Source organism: Schistocerca nitens, chromosome 11 (assembly GCF_023898315.1).
Source record: "Schistocerca nitens isolate TAMUIC-IGC-003100 chromosome 11, iqSchNite1.1, whole genome shotgun sequence".
NCBI lineage: Eukaryota > Metazoa > Arthropoda > Insecta > Orthoptera > Acrididae > Schistocerca > Schistocerca nitens.
Genome location: NC_064624.1, coordinates 177,809,946 through 177,829,053, shown reverse-complemented (window position 1 = coordinate 177,829,053; position 19,108 = coordinate 177,809,946). Strand labels below are relative to the sequence as shown.

General features: G+C 42.4%; 1 protein-coding gene across 1 annotated transcript in view; it reads left to right on the top strand.

Annotated features, from left to right (window-relative positions):
• LOC126212752 (uncharacterized) overlaps nucleotides 1-19,108 on the top strand; it is a 408,628-nt gene that overhangs the window by 314,017 nt on the left and 75,503 nt on the right. Inside the window, exons 18-19 of the mRNA XM_049940160.1 lie at nucleotides 5,669-5,749; nucleotides 17,309-17,679. Coding sequence (XP_049796117.1) covers nucleotides 5,669-5,749; nucleotides 17,309-17,679 — 452 coding nt within the window. The remainder of the gene's footprint in view (nucleotides 1-5,668; nucleotides 5,750-17,308; nucleotides 17,680-19,108) is intronic.

Sequence of the window (19,108 nt, the reverse complement as noted above, 5' to 3'; positions counted from 1 at the left end):
TAAAGTTCAATGTATTCAATAGGAGGCTTAAATACTCATGCTAACTGTATGTACTTATGAATATCTTTTTTGCAGAAGAAAGTGTTGATTATCTTTAGATTGTTAAAAGAAACAAAATCACTAAGCAATCTTCCATTTATCATGTCTGCTCCTACTGTCCCCAGCATCTTTGTGAACATGTATATTCCCTACTCTTGTTTTTAAATCTTCTGTCAATCTTATTTCATGCTTATTGTTATACTTTTCCAAAACTGAACGCAGTTTGTCTCAGAAATCTATAGACTCCTCTTGTTTGCTGCTGTTAGATGCATGTACTGCAATGACAGTCAAGTGTTTTCTTTTCTTTTTGAAAGTTAAAACTATAATTCCTTCATTTATATACCTACAGCCTGTAATTCTCTTTCCACATCTCTTATGTTAAAACATCTATAGGATGTTTTAAGTTTATTTCTTTAATTGCAGAATGCTTTTTGTCTATGGGTAACCATACCCAACTACCAAAAAAGCGTTAGGAAATCAAAATGACCATTTTAAAATGTTGTAGATATTTTGACATCATTGGTGGCACTAGTGTAATGCACCTCAACTGAATACTGGAGGTTTTACCTGATGTCCAAGCAAAGCCTCCAAAACGCACATTAAATGAAGGGGAAAAAAAACTTTTAAATGTAGTGACTTCTTACATTGTATTTTTATATATTTTTTGAACATACAGTCATGGAGCAAAGGTATCAAATGTGTGTTTGATTAAACAAAGATTAGGGCGTAACAATGTGTCCACGAAGATGGCATTAGATATGGAACACAACCTTTGGAGGGAAAAAGGACAAGAAGAAAGAATACAAACTGCGTGTGCTCTGCATGCATTGTCTTCCTGCTCATTTCCGAAGAATCCACAGAAAACCTAAACCTGGAAGGCTGGAGACATATTTTAATGCCTCTTCCGTGAATGCAAACTGGCATTGTGTTGATAAACTCGAGTCGTGTTCCAGAGGGTGCCTGTTCAAATCCAAACTGGACACACACGTTTAGTAATTTTGCGGCCTGTGGGTCCCCGTCAACAATGAATTTTCTTAGTGACAACATGGCTCGACAACTGGTTGACTATATAAACTTTGTGTAATTGCTGTTTCTGATGTTGGGCCACATTTGAACATTTGACTAAAACTAGTTCCATTGGAAGATAGGTTGTCAAAAATTACTCAGTGTCAAAAACAACCCTCAGATTTTTCCTCTAGTATGCAGCAACACTGCCCACAACCTGGCATATCAAAATATCTGTTAATTTTGTTGCTTTAGTTCAGGCATTCAAAACTGGGCCAGCTATTTGAGCTCATTTAAAACCACCCAAGTCCAGGACATAGAAAGGCACTCTGGCCCCAGATAAAACCTATCTTGCAGGTCAGTGACAGAGCTCGGTGTGCTGGCAAGTCAGGATGTGGTTTTTAGGCAGTTTTCAACATCAAATTAGGTAAATACCGGGTTGGCACCCACATCTTGCATCAGTTACACACTTTGAAAAACATTATATGCATAGTAAGGCAAAATACTGCTATATTCAGAGATGTTTTATTGAGATGAGATGTTATTTTCTGGTGCTTTAAATTAATTTCGCCTCCACAGCCATTATCAAGCTATTTCCATAATGCATCATTAATGCTGTTGTTATTTAATAGCTTGTATTGCTGCATAGTGAAGGTGTAGTACGGACAAAATTGTTATTCTCTAGATATGTGATTGCTGATTAATACTGGGTAAGTCCTATTTAATATTTTCTGAAGTTTGGCAGTAGTGGAATTTGTTGCTGGTCACTATTCAGTAAGAATTTTGTAAATTTGGCAGCTGTAAAGTTTATTAAAATATTAAATTGATCTTATCATATATTGATTGACAACAAATTGCATTGCTGATACTTCACGTACCAGTGTCTATAGGATAAAAATTTAATCTGCGGTACACAGCAATACAAGCTATTAGACAGCAACAGTGTTAATATTGTGTTTTGGAAATAACTTGATAATGACGATTGAGACGAAGGGATTTTTAGCACCAGGAAATCACATTTTATTAAAAAGTCTTTGAACATAGCAGAATTGTTAACCTTAATATATGTATAATGTTCTTAAAAGTAATATATAATGCTGCAGGCCCAAAAGAATTAAAATAACTTTGAAAAATGATGTTATTTTTCACCGTGCAATTACACTGCACGCAGACGGAATAGGTAGACAGATTTCTCCCCTGGAGGGCAGAGCAGCAACACTAGTTTCATAATGCCCTAAGGATTGGTGAAACCATTGCTAACGCTAGTCTATGTACAGGTATGGTTGGTTCACTGTGAAACTGGAGGTTACCAATTCCGACCCACCGTCGGCTCGATAAAGGGTGCCGGCAAGGAAGGAGGGGAAAAACTTAACTTTATCAATTTAAAAATGGGTGGACAGCTGAAACTGCAGCAACACAAATAAAGTTTACAAATTCTACCACTTGTCAAACTGCGTTGTCATTTAGAAACTCCAGGGGTAGGTTTTGTGTGGCTCTCCAGAATCCATTTGTGCAATTGCCGTGTGGCGGCATTGACGAAGACACTGTCAGTTTCTTTCCACTGATCTAAGCCTGTGCTCGTATGCTAATGACCACACCATTGACGGGACTTTAAACCTCAATTCTCCTTCCTTTCGTCCTCCTTACGACCCGTCGAGTCCTTTAACCACTGTGCCACCTCGCTCGGGTGGATGCCTTTGGGTCGAGCTGTGGGATGCAGGAAATTGAGTGAGGAGAGTGTGAATCTCGGTTATGGTCGTGCTCCGAACTGGGGTTTAATCTGGCTGGGATGTTAAGCATAATTTTTGCTGCTCTTGAGCTTGGTAAAATGCAGATTCACACCAACAGGTCTTCCTTTTTTATGTCATTCAGAGTAAATACCTTTATTAATCTTCTAAAAGGTTTATATTTAGTTCAGCTCACTAACTCTGTACCTCTGGGAATTGGAAAAACATTTACAGTTGTCTGTGTAGAATGTAAACAGTTTGCTCAGAAAGTTTGACTTCTTCCGGAATGTGTGCCCATTGTAACGCAGCCAATAACGAGGGTACTGTCTGTATACCTACACATTCTGCAATGCCCCGCTGCTTGAAACTGTGGTTGGTTGCCATCTCTGTCAGTGTATCCACATGAAAGCAGCATGCCGTTGCTTGTTTTACATTTGGAAATTTTTAATTTAGCAGGAACAGTACGGCACCATTTTATCATTCATTTTCTCTTTGCAAACGAGCAAGGGGATCGTCTTACAATAACAAATACTATTGCATTTGCCGGTTATTAGTGTCGTGGAGCTACCTATTGAACTGTGTGCACAGCTTGTAGAAAAGGAAGTGCCTGCATTCGTTTCCAGTTCGTGCCCAAATTTCCGTCCTTTTCAGACATTTTTTTTCGGTTTCATTTCATGAGAAAACAGCTTCTGTTGGCCACAACTGTGAAGCCATATTACACTTTTTTGTTCACACTAACTGGGAATAACAAACTCCTTTAGTGTTTGGTTGTAGTAGGTAAACAAATGTAGTAATAAAATCCCCGTAGTGGCATCTGCGAAGTAGACATTGTGATTCCTTTGGATTGTACCTAGAAATAAGTAGTGTGTCATACTGTTAAATTACATTTTGATAATTAGTGGTACTGAATTGCTAAATAGTTTTGAGAGCTCATCTTTTTCTTTCTTTATAGAAACTTTCCCACGCATGAAATGTGTTGAGTTGTGTGGTCAGTTACACAGAACGTGGCTTGCCAATTGTTTTAGTCTTCCTGTGCAATTTCACAGGCTTATTAAAATTTTAGAAAATTATTTTGTGTAGAATTATCATAAGTTTGCTGAAAGTAAAATAGTCATTTTTTTTAATTGTTAGTGGCTTTGATGATTTTTTGCACATACTAGGCTTGAGACTTTATTAATTCCTTTTCCCCATTCCTCAGACGTTATTTAATATATTAATGTAACGCTTTCATACCAGTAGCGTATTTTCTCAGCATAGTAGATTGTTGTGCAAGATTCGTATATTGTTTAACTTCCTTGTTAAATATTGTGCAGATGACTGCCTTAAGCAGTGAGGCAGATTTTATCTTATTATTAGTCTAGGATATTCTCTTTGCCTCTGGTGCCCTGCTGACACTCCGACCACAACTCCGATTGAGCCAAACGGAGTTGCACATCTACATAAACGTGGAGTGCTAGACAGTATGTGTTAACATGCGTGAACGGAGTGCACACGCTTGCAGAGCAAGATGAACTAAATTGCTTTCCAACTTGGAGGTCTGATTATCTGAAATGTCACATTACACAACTCTGGGCACTTTTATCTGTCGAGTGACCGAAGGTTGGAAATGAAAGGCAAATGGTTGAATGGTGAGTGAGTTTTACTAGAATGATCAATTGTGGGCATTGTTTTATTACTGTAGAACTATAACGGGTGAAATCTGTCAGCACGGCACTAATCTGAGGTGAGATGTACTTGTTCTCAGTCTCTTTGCACACATTTTGAAGAAGCTTGTAATTTTCCATTGACTTCCCTCCCTGTACCCCAATTTCTGTTCTTCTCTCTTCCTCCAATTTTGGCCGAACGGTGCTGTACACCGTGTGGCCACTCTCCTTCCGTCTACTGTATCTATTCATTTTGTTCTTAATTTTTACTTTTTTTAAATTTTTGATTCGTTTTTGTTTTTCTTTTTCTGCAACAATATAAATTTGTTTCGTTCTCATTTTCTGATTTTTATCTTTACTATCCTTCATTTTATTTTGAATTTTGTTTCTCTTTTTTTTTTTGCAATTTCCACCTTTCCCACTCCTCCCCGAACCTCCGATTCCTCCAAATTGGCTCGCACGGGAATCTGGCGACACCTCCGGCTGCGGAACGCCTGCGGTCCACCTCGCCGCACTTTCTGCCGTACACCTCCTGCTGCTGTGGAAACTGGGTGTACGATTCACCACTTCCTGTCGCCTCATCTGCACTTAAAACGGATCTCTGAAAAATTGTTGCTCAATCGACTGTGATACGTACCGACCGAACATTTTCGAATTGTAATATGTGTCGTCAACATTTCACAAATGGAACAACGAAAAAATGTGTTGTCTGTGTTGTAATACCTATTGGAATTTTTCTGTGTTTCTTAATTATGTTTAATATTTTATACAAATTACTTTTTAAAAAATGTTGTAATTTTTGTTGGAATGGCGGCTGTATTTTCTGTTGCTTAACTCCGCAATATGACTTCGTGTGGCCACGTGTCGTGATAATTTGATGTGAACTGTATTACATATTTGCTGTGCGCACTCAAAAACTGTGTGGTACCGTCACCACTGTCGGACGTGCGGTGTCCGAACACTGGTACGCTCCGACGCGTTACCCACACACTACTGCGGAAATAACTGTTGTCGCGGTGGGTGCAACTTCGGACTGCGGCGTCCACTCGCCACGTCGTACGGGGTATGCAGTCGTCTCTGACTGAGGAGGCGCGTGCCGCCTACACGACTCTGGTGGAGGCTCCCGCTGCGGCAGTAACTGTGCCGGTGCCGGGCGTGGGGACCGCGGTCTCCGGTGATGCCGGTTCCAACCCGCTGCGGCTGCTGCGGTCGGGGCCGCTGCCGGTGGCCGTTCGGCGCCCGCGGGGGGCGCAGCAGCCGCAGCCACTGCCGGCGCCCAGGGCCCTCGGAGCACCGCCTCCGCCCCCGGCGCAGGGGAGACCTCGTAGCAGGGAGGTGAGTGCCGGCTTCTGCCACCTTCTCTGTGGTAGGTATCATTCCGCAGTACGGTTATAGCTTAACGAAATGCTTGTGTACCCTGTCACCACATTAAATTAATATTAGGTTGGTGCATACCTGCATACCATTTTCTGTAAGTTTAATAAACACATCAGATACATATAACAGAGACTTACAGGGTGTCCAGAAAAGGGCTCCGTGATTTCAAAATTAAATATCTCGAAAACAAAGATCGATAGAGGAATGCAGTAAACGGTATGTTTATTGTGAAAGCTGTAAGAAGTTTATACAGCAGTTTGAAATAATAGTTACAAAAGCTGCTAACTGAAGGCGCTGTATGCTGTACAGCACATATCAGCATACATAAGTGAAATAATCGTATGAAAACAATCTTTGCAAACAATCACATCACAATGTTTTCAAAATGTTCACCATTGGCACTACAGAGGTGGCGCAACCGAAGAATGAAATTCTCCATCACATTTTGTGATGGATTCACTTGCCACAGAGATCGCCGATTCGAGTTCGTCCAGCGTGGCGGGATGCTTCGGGAAGACCATGTCTTTCACTGTGCCGCACAAAAAAAAAAAGTCACAGGGAGTCAAATCCGGCGAATATGGAGGCCAATCCGTGCCTGCACCAGTAAATTTGGGATATTCCAAAGCAGTGACACGATTCCAGAAGTATTCCTCAAGAAAGCGAAACACTTGTTCGGTCCGATGTGGTCGGGCTCCATCTTGCATAAACCGTTCAGTACCTGGTAGATCCTCTAACGCTTGCTGTGTGGCGACAAATTGTTCCAAAATTGCAACGCAACGTGCACCAGTGACCGTTTCTCGAATGAAAAAAGGGCCAGTAATGCCTCTGCTGCATACTGCAGCCCACACAGTAACTTTAGGAGAATACAGTGGTTTCGCTTCACATCAATATGCCTTTTCGGAACCCCAAAATCGCCAGTTCTGATTATTCACGTATCCATTCAGGCGGAAGTGTGCTTCATCTGTAAACCAGATGCAGCCAACATCAAATTCTTCACTATCAATAATTGTGTGCATCTGATTAGCAAAGGCAACCCTTTGTTGCACAGCTCGTATGGGTACGGCCTGGTGCGTTTGAATTTTGAATGGAAACATGTGTAGGCTCTTTCTCAGTAATTTCTGCGTGCCGGAACGCTTCAAACCAGTCTCAGATGCAATTCTACGGACGGATGACATTGGATTTCGCTGAATAATTCCAGAAACTGTGGCGATATTTTCAGGCGTAACTGCGGTTTGCTTGCGGCCAACATGCCCCACTAGATCATCAGTTACGCTGCCTGTTCGTTGAAATTTTGCGAAGAGCGTACGAATGGTTTTCGCATCGGGTCCTTTTGGAACATTAAATCGTGCTTGAAAACTTCGCCTTGTTGCCGTAGGACTCTCTTCTAACCCGTGGTACTCTAGCACCAGAAAAACGCGTTGTTCAATGGAGTACACGGTTTTAATCTCTTCCTTCGGTACGCTAACCTCCTTTCACGTTTCAATAGTGGAACTGATCGCTCTGGGCTTCGGATCACTATTTATACTAGGCGATTACAGCGCCATCTGTTAGCAGCTTTTGTAACTACGAGGGCTATCCACAAAGTACATTACGTTTTGGAATTAAAAATAAATAAAGTATTGGAATTTTTTTTTATTATATACATCTGAAAGTCACACTTAAATACTACTTTTCTACATAGTTGCCATTTAAATTAAGGCACTTATCGTAGCGATGGACGAGCTTGGAAATTCCTTCGTCGTAAAATTCGGCCGCCTGCGCCTTCAACCACGTGGCGACTGTCTTTTGGGACAGAAAAGGTGTGATTTTTGTGGATTTCCTGGAAAGAGGCAACACAATAAACTCTCAAACGTATTGCCAAACTCTGCACAACCTCGGAAGAGCAATACAAAACAAGCGCAGGGGAAAGTTGGGCTCAAAGATCTTGCCGATTCACAACGCCCGGGCCCACACGGCAAATGCCACTCGTGAAGTTCTCGAACCTTTTAAGTGGGAGTTGTTTCCTCATCCGCCGTACAGTCCCGACCTGGCGCCGAGCGACTTCCACTTATTCCCAGCAATGAAGAAGTGGTTGGCTATGCAGCGTTTTGATGACGACGCACAGCTTCAAGAATAGGTAACCACGTGGTTGAAGGCGCAGGCGGCCGAATTTTACGACGAAGGAATTTCCGAGCTCGTCCATCGCTACGATAGGTGCCTTATTTTAAATGGCAACTATGTAGAAAAGTAGTATTTAAGTGTGGCTTTCATCTGTATATAATAAAAAAAATTTCCAATACTTTATTTATTTTTAATTCCAAAACGTCATGTACTTTGTGGATAGCCCTCGTATTACTTCAAACTGCTGTATAAACTTCTTACAGCTTTCACAATAAACATACCGTTTACTGCATTCCTCTATTGATCTTTGTTTTCGAGATATTTAATTTAGAAATCAAGGAGTCCTTTTCTGGACACCCTGTAAGTCATCAATAATGTAGTCTCATCACTGTTTACAGCAGTCTGCCAATGCTGGCGTAACTTCTCAAAACTGCGATTGTAAGAGGTGCGGCTAGAAAAAAACCGGACTCATGCTGGAAAAAACATTTATTTACAATTATTTACAATTTCATGTTATCTCCTTCAATGTACTCTCCTCCTCGGTCTCTACACCGCTCCATACGAATTTTCCACTGTTCGTAGCAATGCTGCAGATCATTTTCGGTAAGTCCATACATTACTTCCGTCGCTTTTTCTTTTACTGCTTCAACAGTCTCAAATCTAGTTCCTTTCAAAGCTGACTTGACTTTAGGGAAAAGAAAAAAGTCACAGGGGGCCAAATCAGGTGAGTAGGGTGGATGATCTAAGATGGGAATGTTGTGTTTTGCCAAAAACGTCTTCACTGACAACGCACTGTGAGCTGGGGCATTGTCTCGGTGAAGGATCCATGACTTTTTTTCTCCACAAATCGTTCCGTTTTCTCCGTACTCGCTCACGTACGGTAGCCAGGACGCTAATGTAGTAATGCTGATTCACTGTTTGTCCCTCTGGTACCCAATCAATGTGCACAATCCCTTTGATGTCAAAAAAAAAAAAAAAAAAAAAAAAAATAATCATCATTGCCTCGAATTTCGATTTTGACATTCGTGCTTTTTTTTGTCGTGGAGAACCAGGAGTTTTCCAATGCATCGATTGGCGTTTAGTTTCGGGATCGTAAGTAAAAAACCACGATTCATCGCAAGTAATAACATTTTGTAAGAAGGTGGGATCACTTTCAATGTTTTCCAGGATGTCAGAACAAATCATTCTTCGGCGTTCCTTCTGTTCAATTGTGAGACACTTTGGAACCATTTTTGAACACACTTTGTTCATGTTGAAACTTTCATGAAGAATCTGCCTAACACTTTCCTTGTCAACTCCTGTTAACTCAGACACTGCTCTGATTGTTAAACGGCGATCTTGTCGAACAAGTTTACCGATTTTTTCAATGTTTGCATCAGTTTTTGCTGACAATGGTCTGCCAGTGCGAGTGTCATCACTGGTGTCTTCGCGGCCATCTTTAAATCGTTTAAACCACTCAAAACACTTGTGTTCGCGATAAACAATCATCGCCTTACACTTGTTGTAACATTACAAACGTTTCACTTGCAGATTTTCCTAGTTTGAAACAAAATTTGATGTTAACACGCTGTTCTTTCTGTACACTCGACATTTTCCGACGCACAGACAAAACGTCAACTACTTAAAACAGACGCCACGGGCAGACTGAGTGCAGGAGGCAGATGAAACTCGAGCAGTAGGCGGAGCGAGAGTCACGTGACAGGCCACGCGACTTTCAGCCTTATTGCATTCGTTTTATTGTTTCACCAGTACTAGTCCGGTTTTTTTCTAGCCACACCTCGTACAAATAGCAAGATTTTGAGATGAAGAACTCGTCGAGCTATGTTCAGAGCGCATTGTTATCCGAAATGGAAGTTCACGGAAGATTCCTCGATAGAGAGCAGGAAAGGTGAAAATTTCAGGATGCAATGTTAGGTGAATAATCTGCGTGCGGGCAGACTTCCCAATCCAGCTCCTGTATAATGTTTGCTGTCAGTGTAGCAGAATGCCGGTGGGCATTATCGTGGAGTAGCATCACTTCGCGGAGTCCTCCAGAGTCGTCCTTCTTGGAATGTCTCAGCAAGACATCTCAGTTGTTGACAATAAATCTCAACAGTGATGGCTACACTGGGTGTATACGAGCCGGGACAACCGGGAGATCCGGGAAAAACCCGCGAATTTTTTCATCCTGGAGAAAACCGGGAAAAACCCGGGAATTGTTTGCAATTCCGGGAATTTTTCGTTATTTTAGTTTTCTTTTAAATTTTTGTGATTTTGAGTGGTAAGAACCAATACTCTAACAAAGGATATTACTGTACCCCGCTACTGCAGAATAACACTGCAGCAACGAAACATGAACGAGGGAAAAAAAAAGAAAAAAAACTTAAAATAAAGTTAAGTTGCAAAGGAAATGTGCCGTATACAGTAACAAAACACAATGTTCATACAAGCGTCTGCCAACAGCAAAATGTGTCAAAGGCTTTTGAAAGACCTTGCTATTAGAGATGGGCAAACTGAAACACGTAACTGTTTCGAAACAAATGAAACAGTACGATGTAATGTTTCGATACGCTGTTTCGAAACAGTGAAACAGTTTGTGTTTTGTAATCTAATAAATCTACACATTTTATCATCTTGAATGTCTACTGTATAAGTATGTCCACATAAACATAAATGAGGTGCGAGAGCGCTAATCATATCGTAGAAAGTATGAAACTATCACTTAGGCGTCTTGGCAATTTCGTATTTCCTGCAGCAAATGCGCTGCTTTCGTGTCGTGTGACTTTCACACTTTTCAATTGGCTGAGGACAGCCATAGCTGAACACAGAAGAACCACCACGAACGGATCTGGAGGTGGGAGCAAACTGCAGAAACAACGGATATGCTACTATGATTCCCACATTCCGTTAGTATGGGTAATATACCCATCTTGCTAATTTCCATGCACACAAAGGGAATCATTGTGGATAATAGGCAGTGACTATAGACTCACAAATAATGCCAAATAATTCGAATAAGTAACAAAATATAACAAAAAAATTGTCTTTCAAGGTGTTTCGAACCGTTACTATAAATTCACCATGCTTCCCAGTGATATGTCAAACAGATGCAATTATACCTACATCAAATTTATGTATATGTCTAATAACTGTCACTCTACGCCCTTTTTTTATTCAAAATGTTGTAGGCTTACTTGCGTTTCTTAATATGATTACTGTGGATGACCAGAGAAACGTATGTTATGAAAAAAGTGTAATTTAACTGAATGATTTTCACATATTTATTATTTTGAATGTGAATAGTATGCGTTGTTTTATTGTTTGGTTAGTGTTTATAAAGCAGATGTTACGCCATTTCGGAATAGGACAGTCAGCTAGAAACGAAGCTTTATTTTCGGATATCTTAAGCTTCATGCTATTACATGTCAAAAAGATTTCGACACTCTTGAAAGTGTTTCACGAAGTGGTATGTTGTGTTTCAGTACCTGTGCCGAGCCCGAATCTCGTCCGACACAGAGCGGAATGAAACATCCCTGTTTCGATACAATTAGCCCGTTCCAAGCACAGGTGGACTGAAACAGCCTTACTTTGAAACAACGATACAGTTTCTGTGTCTGGCTCGAGATCGAATCTGGTCCGGTTATGCGAGACAGGGGCGGAATGAAACACCAATGTTTCGAAACACTGAAACAGTTCCACGTATCGATACACTGTATCGAAACATAGAAACAGTGGCCAAGTCTACTTGCTATGCTTCATAACAACAAATTGCATCCGATGAGTGTGACGTGACAACTGTTTAAATTAGATTTCTTTGAGCAGTTGCGGACGGGATCTTGTGCATGCGTAGTTGAGTCGCCTATGAGTAGTACCTTCTCCCGCTTTTTGTTACAGAAGTGTGGCTTGGCGGCACTACCTAATATTGCCCCGGTTCGGAAATATAGTAAATCCGGGCCTGATGCACAAAGCAGTCTGAGTTGTGGTGGGGAGGTGGGCCGTCTCCACGTGACCTGTCTTTATGTTCAGTGATTTTGTTGTTTCCTCTTCGTTTATTGCTCTCACGTTAAATGACAACAAACGGATTTTTGCGGCCGGGAGTTATCAAATGAATTAAAATACTTTCGCATAATTACGGACGGCTGAAATATGTCATTTGTTTCAGATTTTATTTCCACCTTTCTGACAGTCAAGCATTAATCGCGTTGCAGAACAATGAAGTTATCTTTGTCGGTTTGCTAAAGAGATTTGGCCTTTATTAATCTTTTCTGCTGAGGCAGTCAGTTTATTTGAAACGAACTGTTAAATTTCACACTGTTGGCTGGTTTCAACTGTTCGCTGACTTCAATTGCACGTATGACATTATGCCATAATAAAGAACCAAACATGTGATAATACAATACTGGTACTCCTAGAAAATGTATATCCGAATCTGGACATACCAATGTGCACTTTAAGCCGAATTAAGCATTTTAGTATGGTTCACGAAATTCCGATGCTCTTGAAGTATCCTTTGATGTCTTGTTTCTTTTATGACATAATGTAAGATCTTTTAATGTTTTACACGTGGCCTTCCTGCGTCATCGGGCGTTGACGCCTTTTATCTGGCGCTCTCTTGCAACTGCTGGAACGAACCTATTTCTAACAGGTAGCGGGAGAATATTGCGAACGGTGGATTGAAAAGCGTTACATTTCCTTACACGCAAGATGAACTATGTGGGAGAATGTACGATTAATTTCTTAAATTACGGAGCGTTTAACTCTCATTTAAAAATCAACTCTTTGAGGACGGCCATTTAGAAGAATTTCGAGCTCAGAAGGTCACACATTTACGTCGTTATTAAAAATTTTACTGTCACATTTGTGTGATGTATCTTAAAGTGTATCACGCGCAGAAAAGATCAACATTATATGTGGAAGCTTAGCTTCTCTTCCAGCTTATTAATGTTGGAGACCAATATTATATGTGAATGCTATGTATATTAATTTAAACCATTAACTTTTCTTATTTGTGTTTTCGCGCTACTTAAGAGTGATATTACTATTGGCTGACTACATCACGTGTCCTATGCCGTCATCAGCTGGCGAGATCACGTGACATGAGTTATGAGCGGCTTACAAAAGGGCTTCGCAATCTCGATTTCAATGCTTCGAAAAGTAACATGTGGTATTTGCTGGAATTCGAATTTATACCTTCGTAATACAAAAATATGCAGCATACATATTGCTGCACATCAGAGGTGTTTCAAAACGTGGTTTTTCCCCCCTGTGTTTCGTTTTCTAAAGTGGCGGGAAATTCTACGTCGGTATATAAAACCATAAACATTCAAAGGATTGATGAGTTTTACAGTGCCAAGGAGTAGTATACGGTCACTTAACACGGAAAAACTGTATTTTCGCCCGGGAGAAAGTGTATTTTTAACCGGAAAATCCTGGAATTTTTTTCCTTGTCCACGTAGACACCCTGCTACACTTGGGGAGAAGCAATTCATAGTACACCACATCATCGCTGTTCCACCAAATGCATAACTTAATCTTTTGTGGATGTGCGCTGGTCTTTGTACCAGGACTTGCTGATTTGTTTGGGTTCAGCCATTCCTTTCTTTTCCTTATTTTAGGATGATTGATCATGATGATGAAGTCCCATAGTCCTTCACAGAGCGTAGGGAGCGATGCAGGAGACCCGCACCGCCATACTAGGCAAGGTCCTAGTGGAGGTGGTTTGCCATTGCCTTCCTCCGACCGTAATGGGGATGGACGATGATGATGATGACGACTCAACAACACCCAGTCATCCCGAGGCACGTGAAAATTCCTGACCCCATTGGGAATCGAACTGGGACCCCGCGCTCGGGAAGCGAGAACATTACCGCAAGACCACGGGCTGTGGACCAAAAAGACGCCATTTCTCATCATCAGTAATAGGAATGGTCAATGTTGTTGGCAAGCCGAAGGATGACGAGGAAGCAGAGTTGCTCATATGGCCACCTGCTAATTCTTGTGATGTTGGCTTAGAGCAAGCAGTACCCATACACATGGTTTTTGAACCTTCCCCATTGTATGCAAATGTTGTCACTAGCGTCAAAGCTATCCTCGTTAAAATGCAAAAACCATTTTATTGCCGTGTTCCGTACAATGGTATTATACCCATACATGGTGGAAATGTTTCTGACTGCCTCCACTGCTGTCAGCCCTGTATTTAATTCGAGCAGAAGAATATGTCGGAATAGTGCCGGTTTCTCCATGTGGCACTACATTTCTAGTCACAGCTCCACTCACTATCTCCAGATGACAAAATGACAATATATACACTTAAATAGCAACAGTGAACCACAAATAAAAAATGACAATCGAATAACAAACACAGCAACTCGGATACCAACACGCAAAACAAAAATGATATGAACATATGTGCACCAACCTAATAGTAATTACAGGTGAGAAAAATTTGAATGATTGGAAAACTCAACTGGCACAGCCAGTAAATAAGAAGGGAGGCAGAAGTAATTTTAATACTTACAGAGGGCTCTCCTCCTTCCTGCCACAAAGAAAATGTTCTGTCAATGTGTTCTGGAACGAGCACAACTGCTATGACAGTTATCTGAATGTTGGTACTGATTTTCCTTTCTATTTTCTTTTCTGTCTTTGTGAATAAGCTACGTGGGTGAACTTCAAACTATTTTAGGTAAGACTTTTGTGAAAACTTGACTCATTTATTTGTCAGTTGTAAGCATTTATAGATCTTGCTACACCAAAATCCCACATAATAATGATGATCTTCTTAAAAAAAAAAAAAATCTCTTTTGCATCGAGTCCCTTCACGGAATCATAATCGCCGTTACGAAGCCTTCGAATCTCGGAGATGGGTTGGCCAGAGCGTTAGGAACTCTGGGGCAGGTGCACACAGTGGCAAGTTTCCAGGCGCACTGTCTCAGTATGTGGCTGTACGCCATTGCTCTGAAAACTCTGTATCACAAATTGACACAAACAAAGTATATAATCTTTTTTACAACAATAAACAAGAAACACAGTTTTTATTTTCATTTCATTAGCAAACCTCACTCGATTATATTTACAGTTTGTACAGAAACCAGATGGCAGTTACAAGAGTCGAGGGACATGAAAGGGAAGCAGTGGTTGGGAAGGGAGTAAGACAGGGTTGTAGCCTCTCCCCGACGTTATTCAATCTGTATATTGAGCAAGCAGTAAAGGAAACAAAAGAAAAATTCAGAGTATCTATTAAAATCCAAGGAGAAGAAATAAAAACTTTGAGGTTCGCCAATGACATTGTAATTCTGTCAGAGACAGCAAAGGACTTGGAAGAGCAGTTGAATGGAATGGACAGTGTCTTGAAAGGAGGATATAAGATGAACATCAACAAAAGCAAAACGAGGATAATGGAATGTAGTCAAATTAAATCGGGTGATGCTGAGGGAATTAGATTAGGAAATGAGACACTTAAAGTAGTAAAGGAGTTTTGCTATTTGGGGAGCAAAATAACTGATGATGGTCGAAGTAGAGAGGATATAAAATGTAGACTGGCAATGGCAAGGAAAGCGTTTCTGAAGAAGAGAAATTTGTTAACATCAAGTATAGATTTAAGTGTCAGGAAGTCATTTCTGAAAGTATTTTTATGGAGTGTAGCCATGTATGGAAGTGAAACATGGACAATAAATAGTTTGGACAAGAAGAGAATAGAAGCTTTCGAAATGTGGTGCTACAGAAGAATGCTGAAGATAAGGTGGGTAGATTACGTAACTAATGAGGAGGTATTGAATAGGAGTGGGGAGAAGAGAAGTTTGTGGCACAACTTGACCAGAAGAAGGGATCGGTTGGTAGGACATGTTCTGAGGCATCAAGGGATCACCAATTTAGTACTGGAGGGCAGCGTGGAGGGTAAAAATCGTAGAGGGAGACCAAGAGATCAATACACTAAGCAGATTCAGAAGGATGTAGGTTGCAGTAGGTACTGGGAGATGAAGAAGCTTGCACAGGATAGAGTAGCATGGAGAGCTGCAACAAAACCAGTCTCAGGACTGAAGACCACAACAACAACAACAACTCGATTATAACAGACTTTTTTGGGCACGCTAACTTGCAAGTATTTGTCTAGTGACGGTGAAAAAGTTTAATAAGAATGCTTACGCTTTTTCCATGTCGTCCTATGAATGTGTCTTGATTTTTCTTTAGTCTCACTTCAATTATCAACTGCAATGTAGTGGTGACCCTTTGCTCAAACTGGCAAAAATTGAGCAGTTCACATGCCACATAGATCGTGCCCAGGTCAAATTTTAGTTCTGAAACTATTTCCCAGATATTAAAAAATTAATAACAATAGTTTTTCTAAAAGAGCAGGCATTACCTGCAGGAGGAATGACTGTTAAAACAAGTATTAGCAAACGGCCACAACTGTGTTTTGTATCTTTTATTGACCAGTTACACTCTTCTACTGAACGAGACATTGTTAGAATATCCAGTTTAATGGATTAAAGATTGTGTTTAAAATTGCTGACAGCTCTAAAGATTAATCTGGCTGTACTATAGTACCTCTTTGTTCGACGCGTCTAGCTCCGACTACCATTATGCATTCACAGTCTGTTAATCCCCATCGTAAGGCCACAGTGGTGTGGGGAAGCTTTCCACGTCAGTCACCTGGCTGCAAAGGATAGCTCTGGCATTGCACTGCCCTTTTTATACCTCGGGTATGCGATACTGCTGCCATCTTTATATGTGCATATTGCTGTCCCGTGTCTTTTGTCACCTCAATGTACATATCCAGATGCGTACATAGTGAGTGCTATTGAAAGTGTCTGTGTAGGTATGTGTAGTGTCAAACCTGTCTCACAGCTGTGTTTATATAAATGATGCAGCACAGCAGACCACCACCTCCCCATGCTATAGTGCGGGTGAGAGCTGGGGGAGCGCATTTGTTCCGGTACGGTCAGTCGGCCTCTACTCCCACATCCTGTCTGGATTTATCTCGGCTAGGATGACTCGGTTACGAGAGACAGGTGCAGCTCACTTGCTAGCCACCGCCTCTGTTTTTCGAGGCCACTGTTAGTCCTGCCACTCTTTATCGGCTTTATAAGGACGACTGAGACGACATTCTGACCACTGAGCCAAAAAAACCTAACAGTCGTGACCCTCGTCAGAACATCTCACTATTTCAATAAACTGATGCAGGTGAAAGCCGGAGAGTTTTGCATCGGTTCAACTCACTGAGATGATATCTCCTGCAACATTTGGAAACAAGTAGAGAGTTAGTGGGAGAAGTAAAGCTGTGAGGGCAGGTCGTCAGTTGCACCCGGAGAGTTCAGTCGGTAGGTGCGCTCAAATCGCAAGTGCGGCAGGTGGACTCTGTGTATTGTTTTAGAGTATCGGAAAATTCCAGCTGTCTAGTTTGTCCATTTCCAGCCTCGTATCCTACTGCCACCTCGCCAGTTGCAGACTGGCTCGGAGGACGAGGGACCGTCGCCGAGCCCGACGTCCAGCGACGGAGCCAACCCGATCCCGCTCCCACCGCGCGACCGTTCGCGGCCTCCCGCGCCTTCCAAGCCGCGCCACCAGCGGAAGCACCCGCTCATCATCCCCGGCGGGGGCGTGTCGCGGACGCTGGCACGCCTCGGCAGTGTAGACTCCGACGAGGGGGCGGACGATCGCGACCGACTGTCGCCGCAGCTACAACGGCGGGGTCACTCGCCGCCCCCGCGGCTCGACGAAGCGGAGGAGGAGGAGGGCGGTGACACGTCGGAGCAACCTCGTAACGGGCAGGTGGCGACAGAGACGACGGCCGACGCTGATAGGACGGGCAGGTGAGTGTTCCTTTAGCACTCCGTACTGGTGTAGCAGCACGGTGTATGTCGAGTGTACCGCTTGTCATTTACACTGAGTCGAACTGTTATGACCACTGGCCCCTGTGAGGTCGAATGCCACCTGACAGTGTTGCAGGTACGTGACTTGGTAAGCAAAGAATATAAGTGGAAGAGAGACGTACGGGTAGTCATTATAGCGAAGATACAGGGCACAAATGCGGAAATTCACTGATATGAGTAGTATTAGCAAAAGGCACACTGTTAGGGTGCTGCAGCTGGTAAGTGGCGAAGCTATTTGTCTGTTGGCGTATTAGTGTCATAAGCACCTGTGGAAACTGGTCGAGCCGGCTGCGGTGGCCGAGCGGTTCTAGGCGCTTCGGTCCGGAACCGCACGACTGCTACGGTCGCAGGTTCGAATCCTGCCTCAGATGTGGATGTGTGTGATGTACTTAGGTTAGATAGATTGAAGTAGTTCTAAGGGACTGATGACCTGAGATGTGAAGTCCCATAGTGCTAAGAGCCATTTGAACCATTTGAAAGTGTTTGAAGGATTGTGAAATAACGAGTAGCTGTACAGTACTGGATGTCCACACCTTGTCACAAAATGTAGAACTCTGAGCACCCCCCCCCTACCCCCTGTCCCCCCCCCCCTTATCCCCCCCCCCCTCACTGCACTGTATAACCCAGGATAGGCAGTGATCCATGGCATGTCTGATGTCACAGTACAATCCTGGTGCAGGCACAACTGTTTTGCAGCACAGTGTCATAGGCCATTGTTGAACATGTAGCTCCACTTCACACGACCCCCTGCGTGTACCTGTGTTGACCCAACGACATTGAGAGTTTCGATTGCAGTGGACACAGCATCACTGAGATTTCAGTTTGAATCGATAGAAATGTGTTGCCTGTCAAATGAATCATTTTTCCCGCTACACCAGGTCGACGGTTGGGTCCTTACACGCCGTTATTCTGACAAATGGCTCCTTCGAACGTGCGTCGTGCCACAAGTGCAGTCTGGTCAGAGTAGAATTGTGCTGTGGGGCACGAGTGGAGCTTCTGTGAGACGTATGGTAGTACTCGGATACACCGTGACAACAGCGTACTATGTGAACACAATTCTGGAACCCCTGCGCTTACCTTCACGGCTGAAGTCTTCTCTGATAGCAATGACGTCTTCCAGCTGGGTAACTCTCCACAACGCGACGCCAAATTCATCCTGCCGTGGTTTGGAGAGGAACACACATCGGGCACCAGCTGCGTGCCCACAAACCACCATCCGATAATTTGCGGGAATTTAGTGGCCTGTGAGCAGACATCTGGTGCGCCGTACTTCTGGAAACACATTAAGGACTTGTAGAATCCGTGCCAATCAGAACTGCTGCTGTACTGCATTTGAAAAGTGGACCAACACACTATTATACAGCTGGTA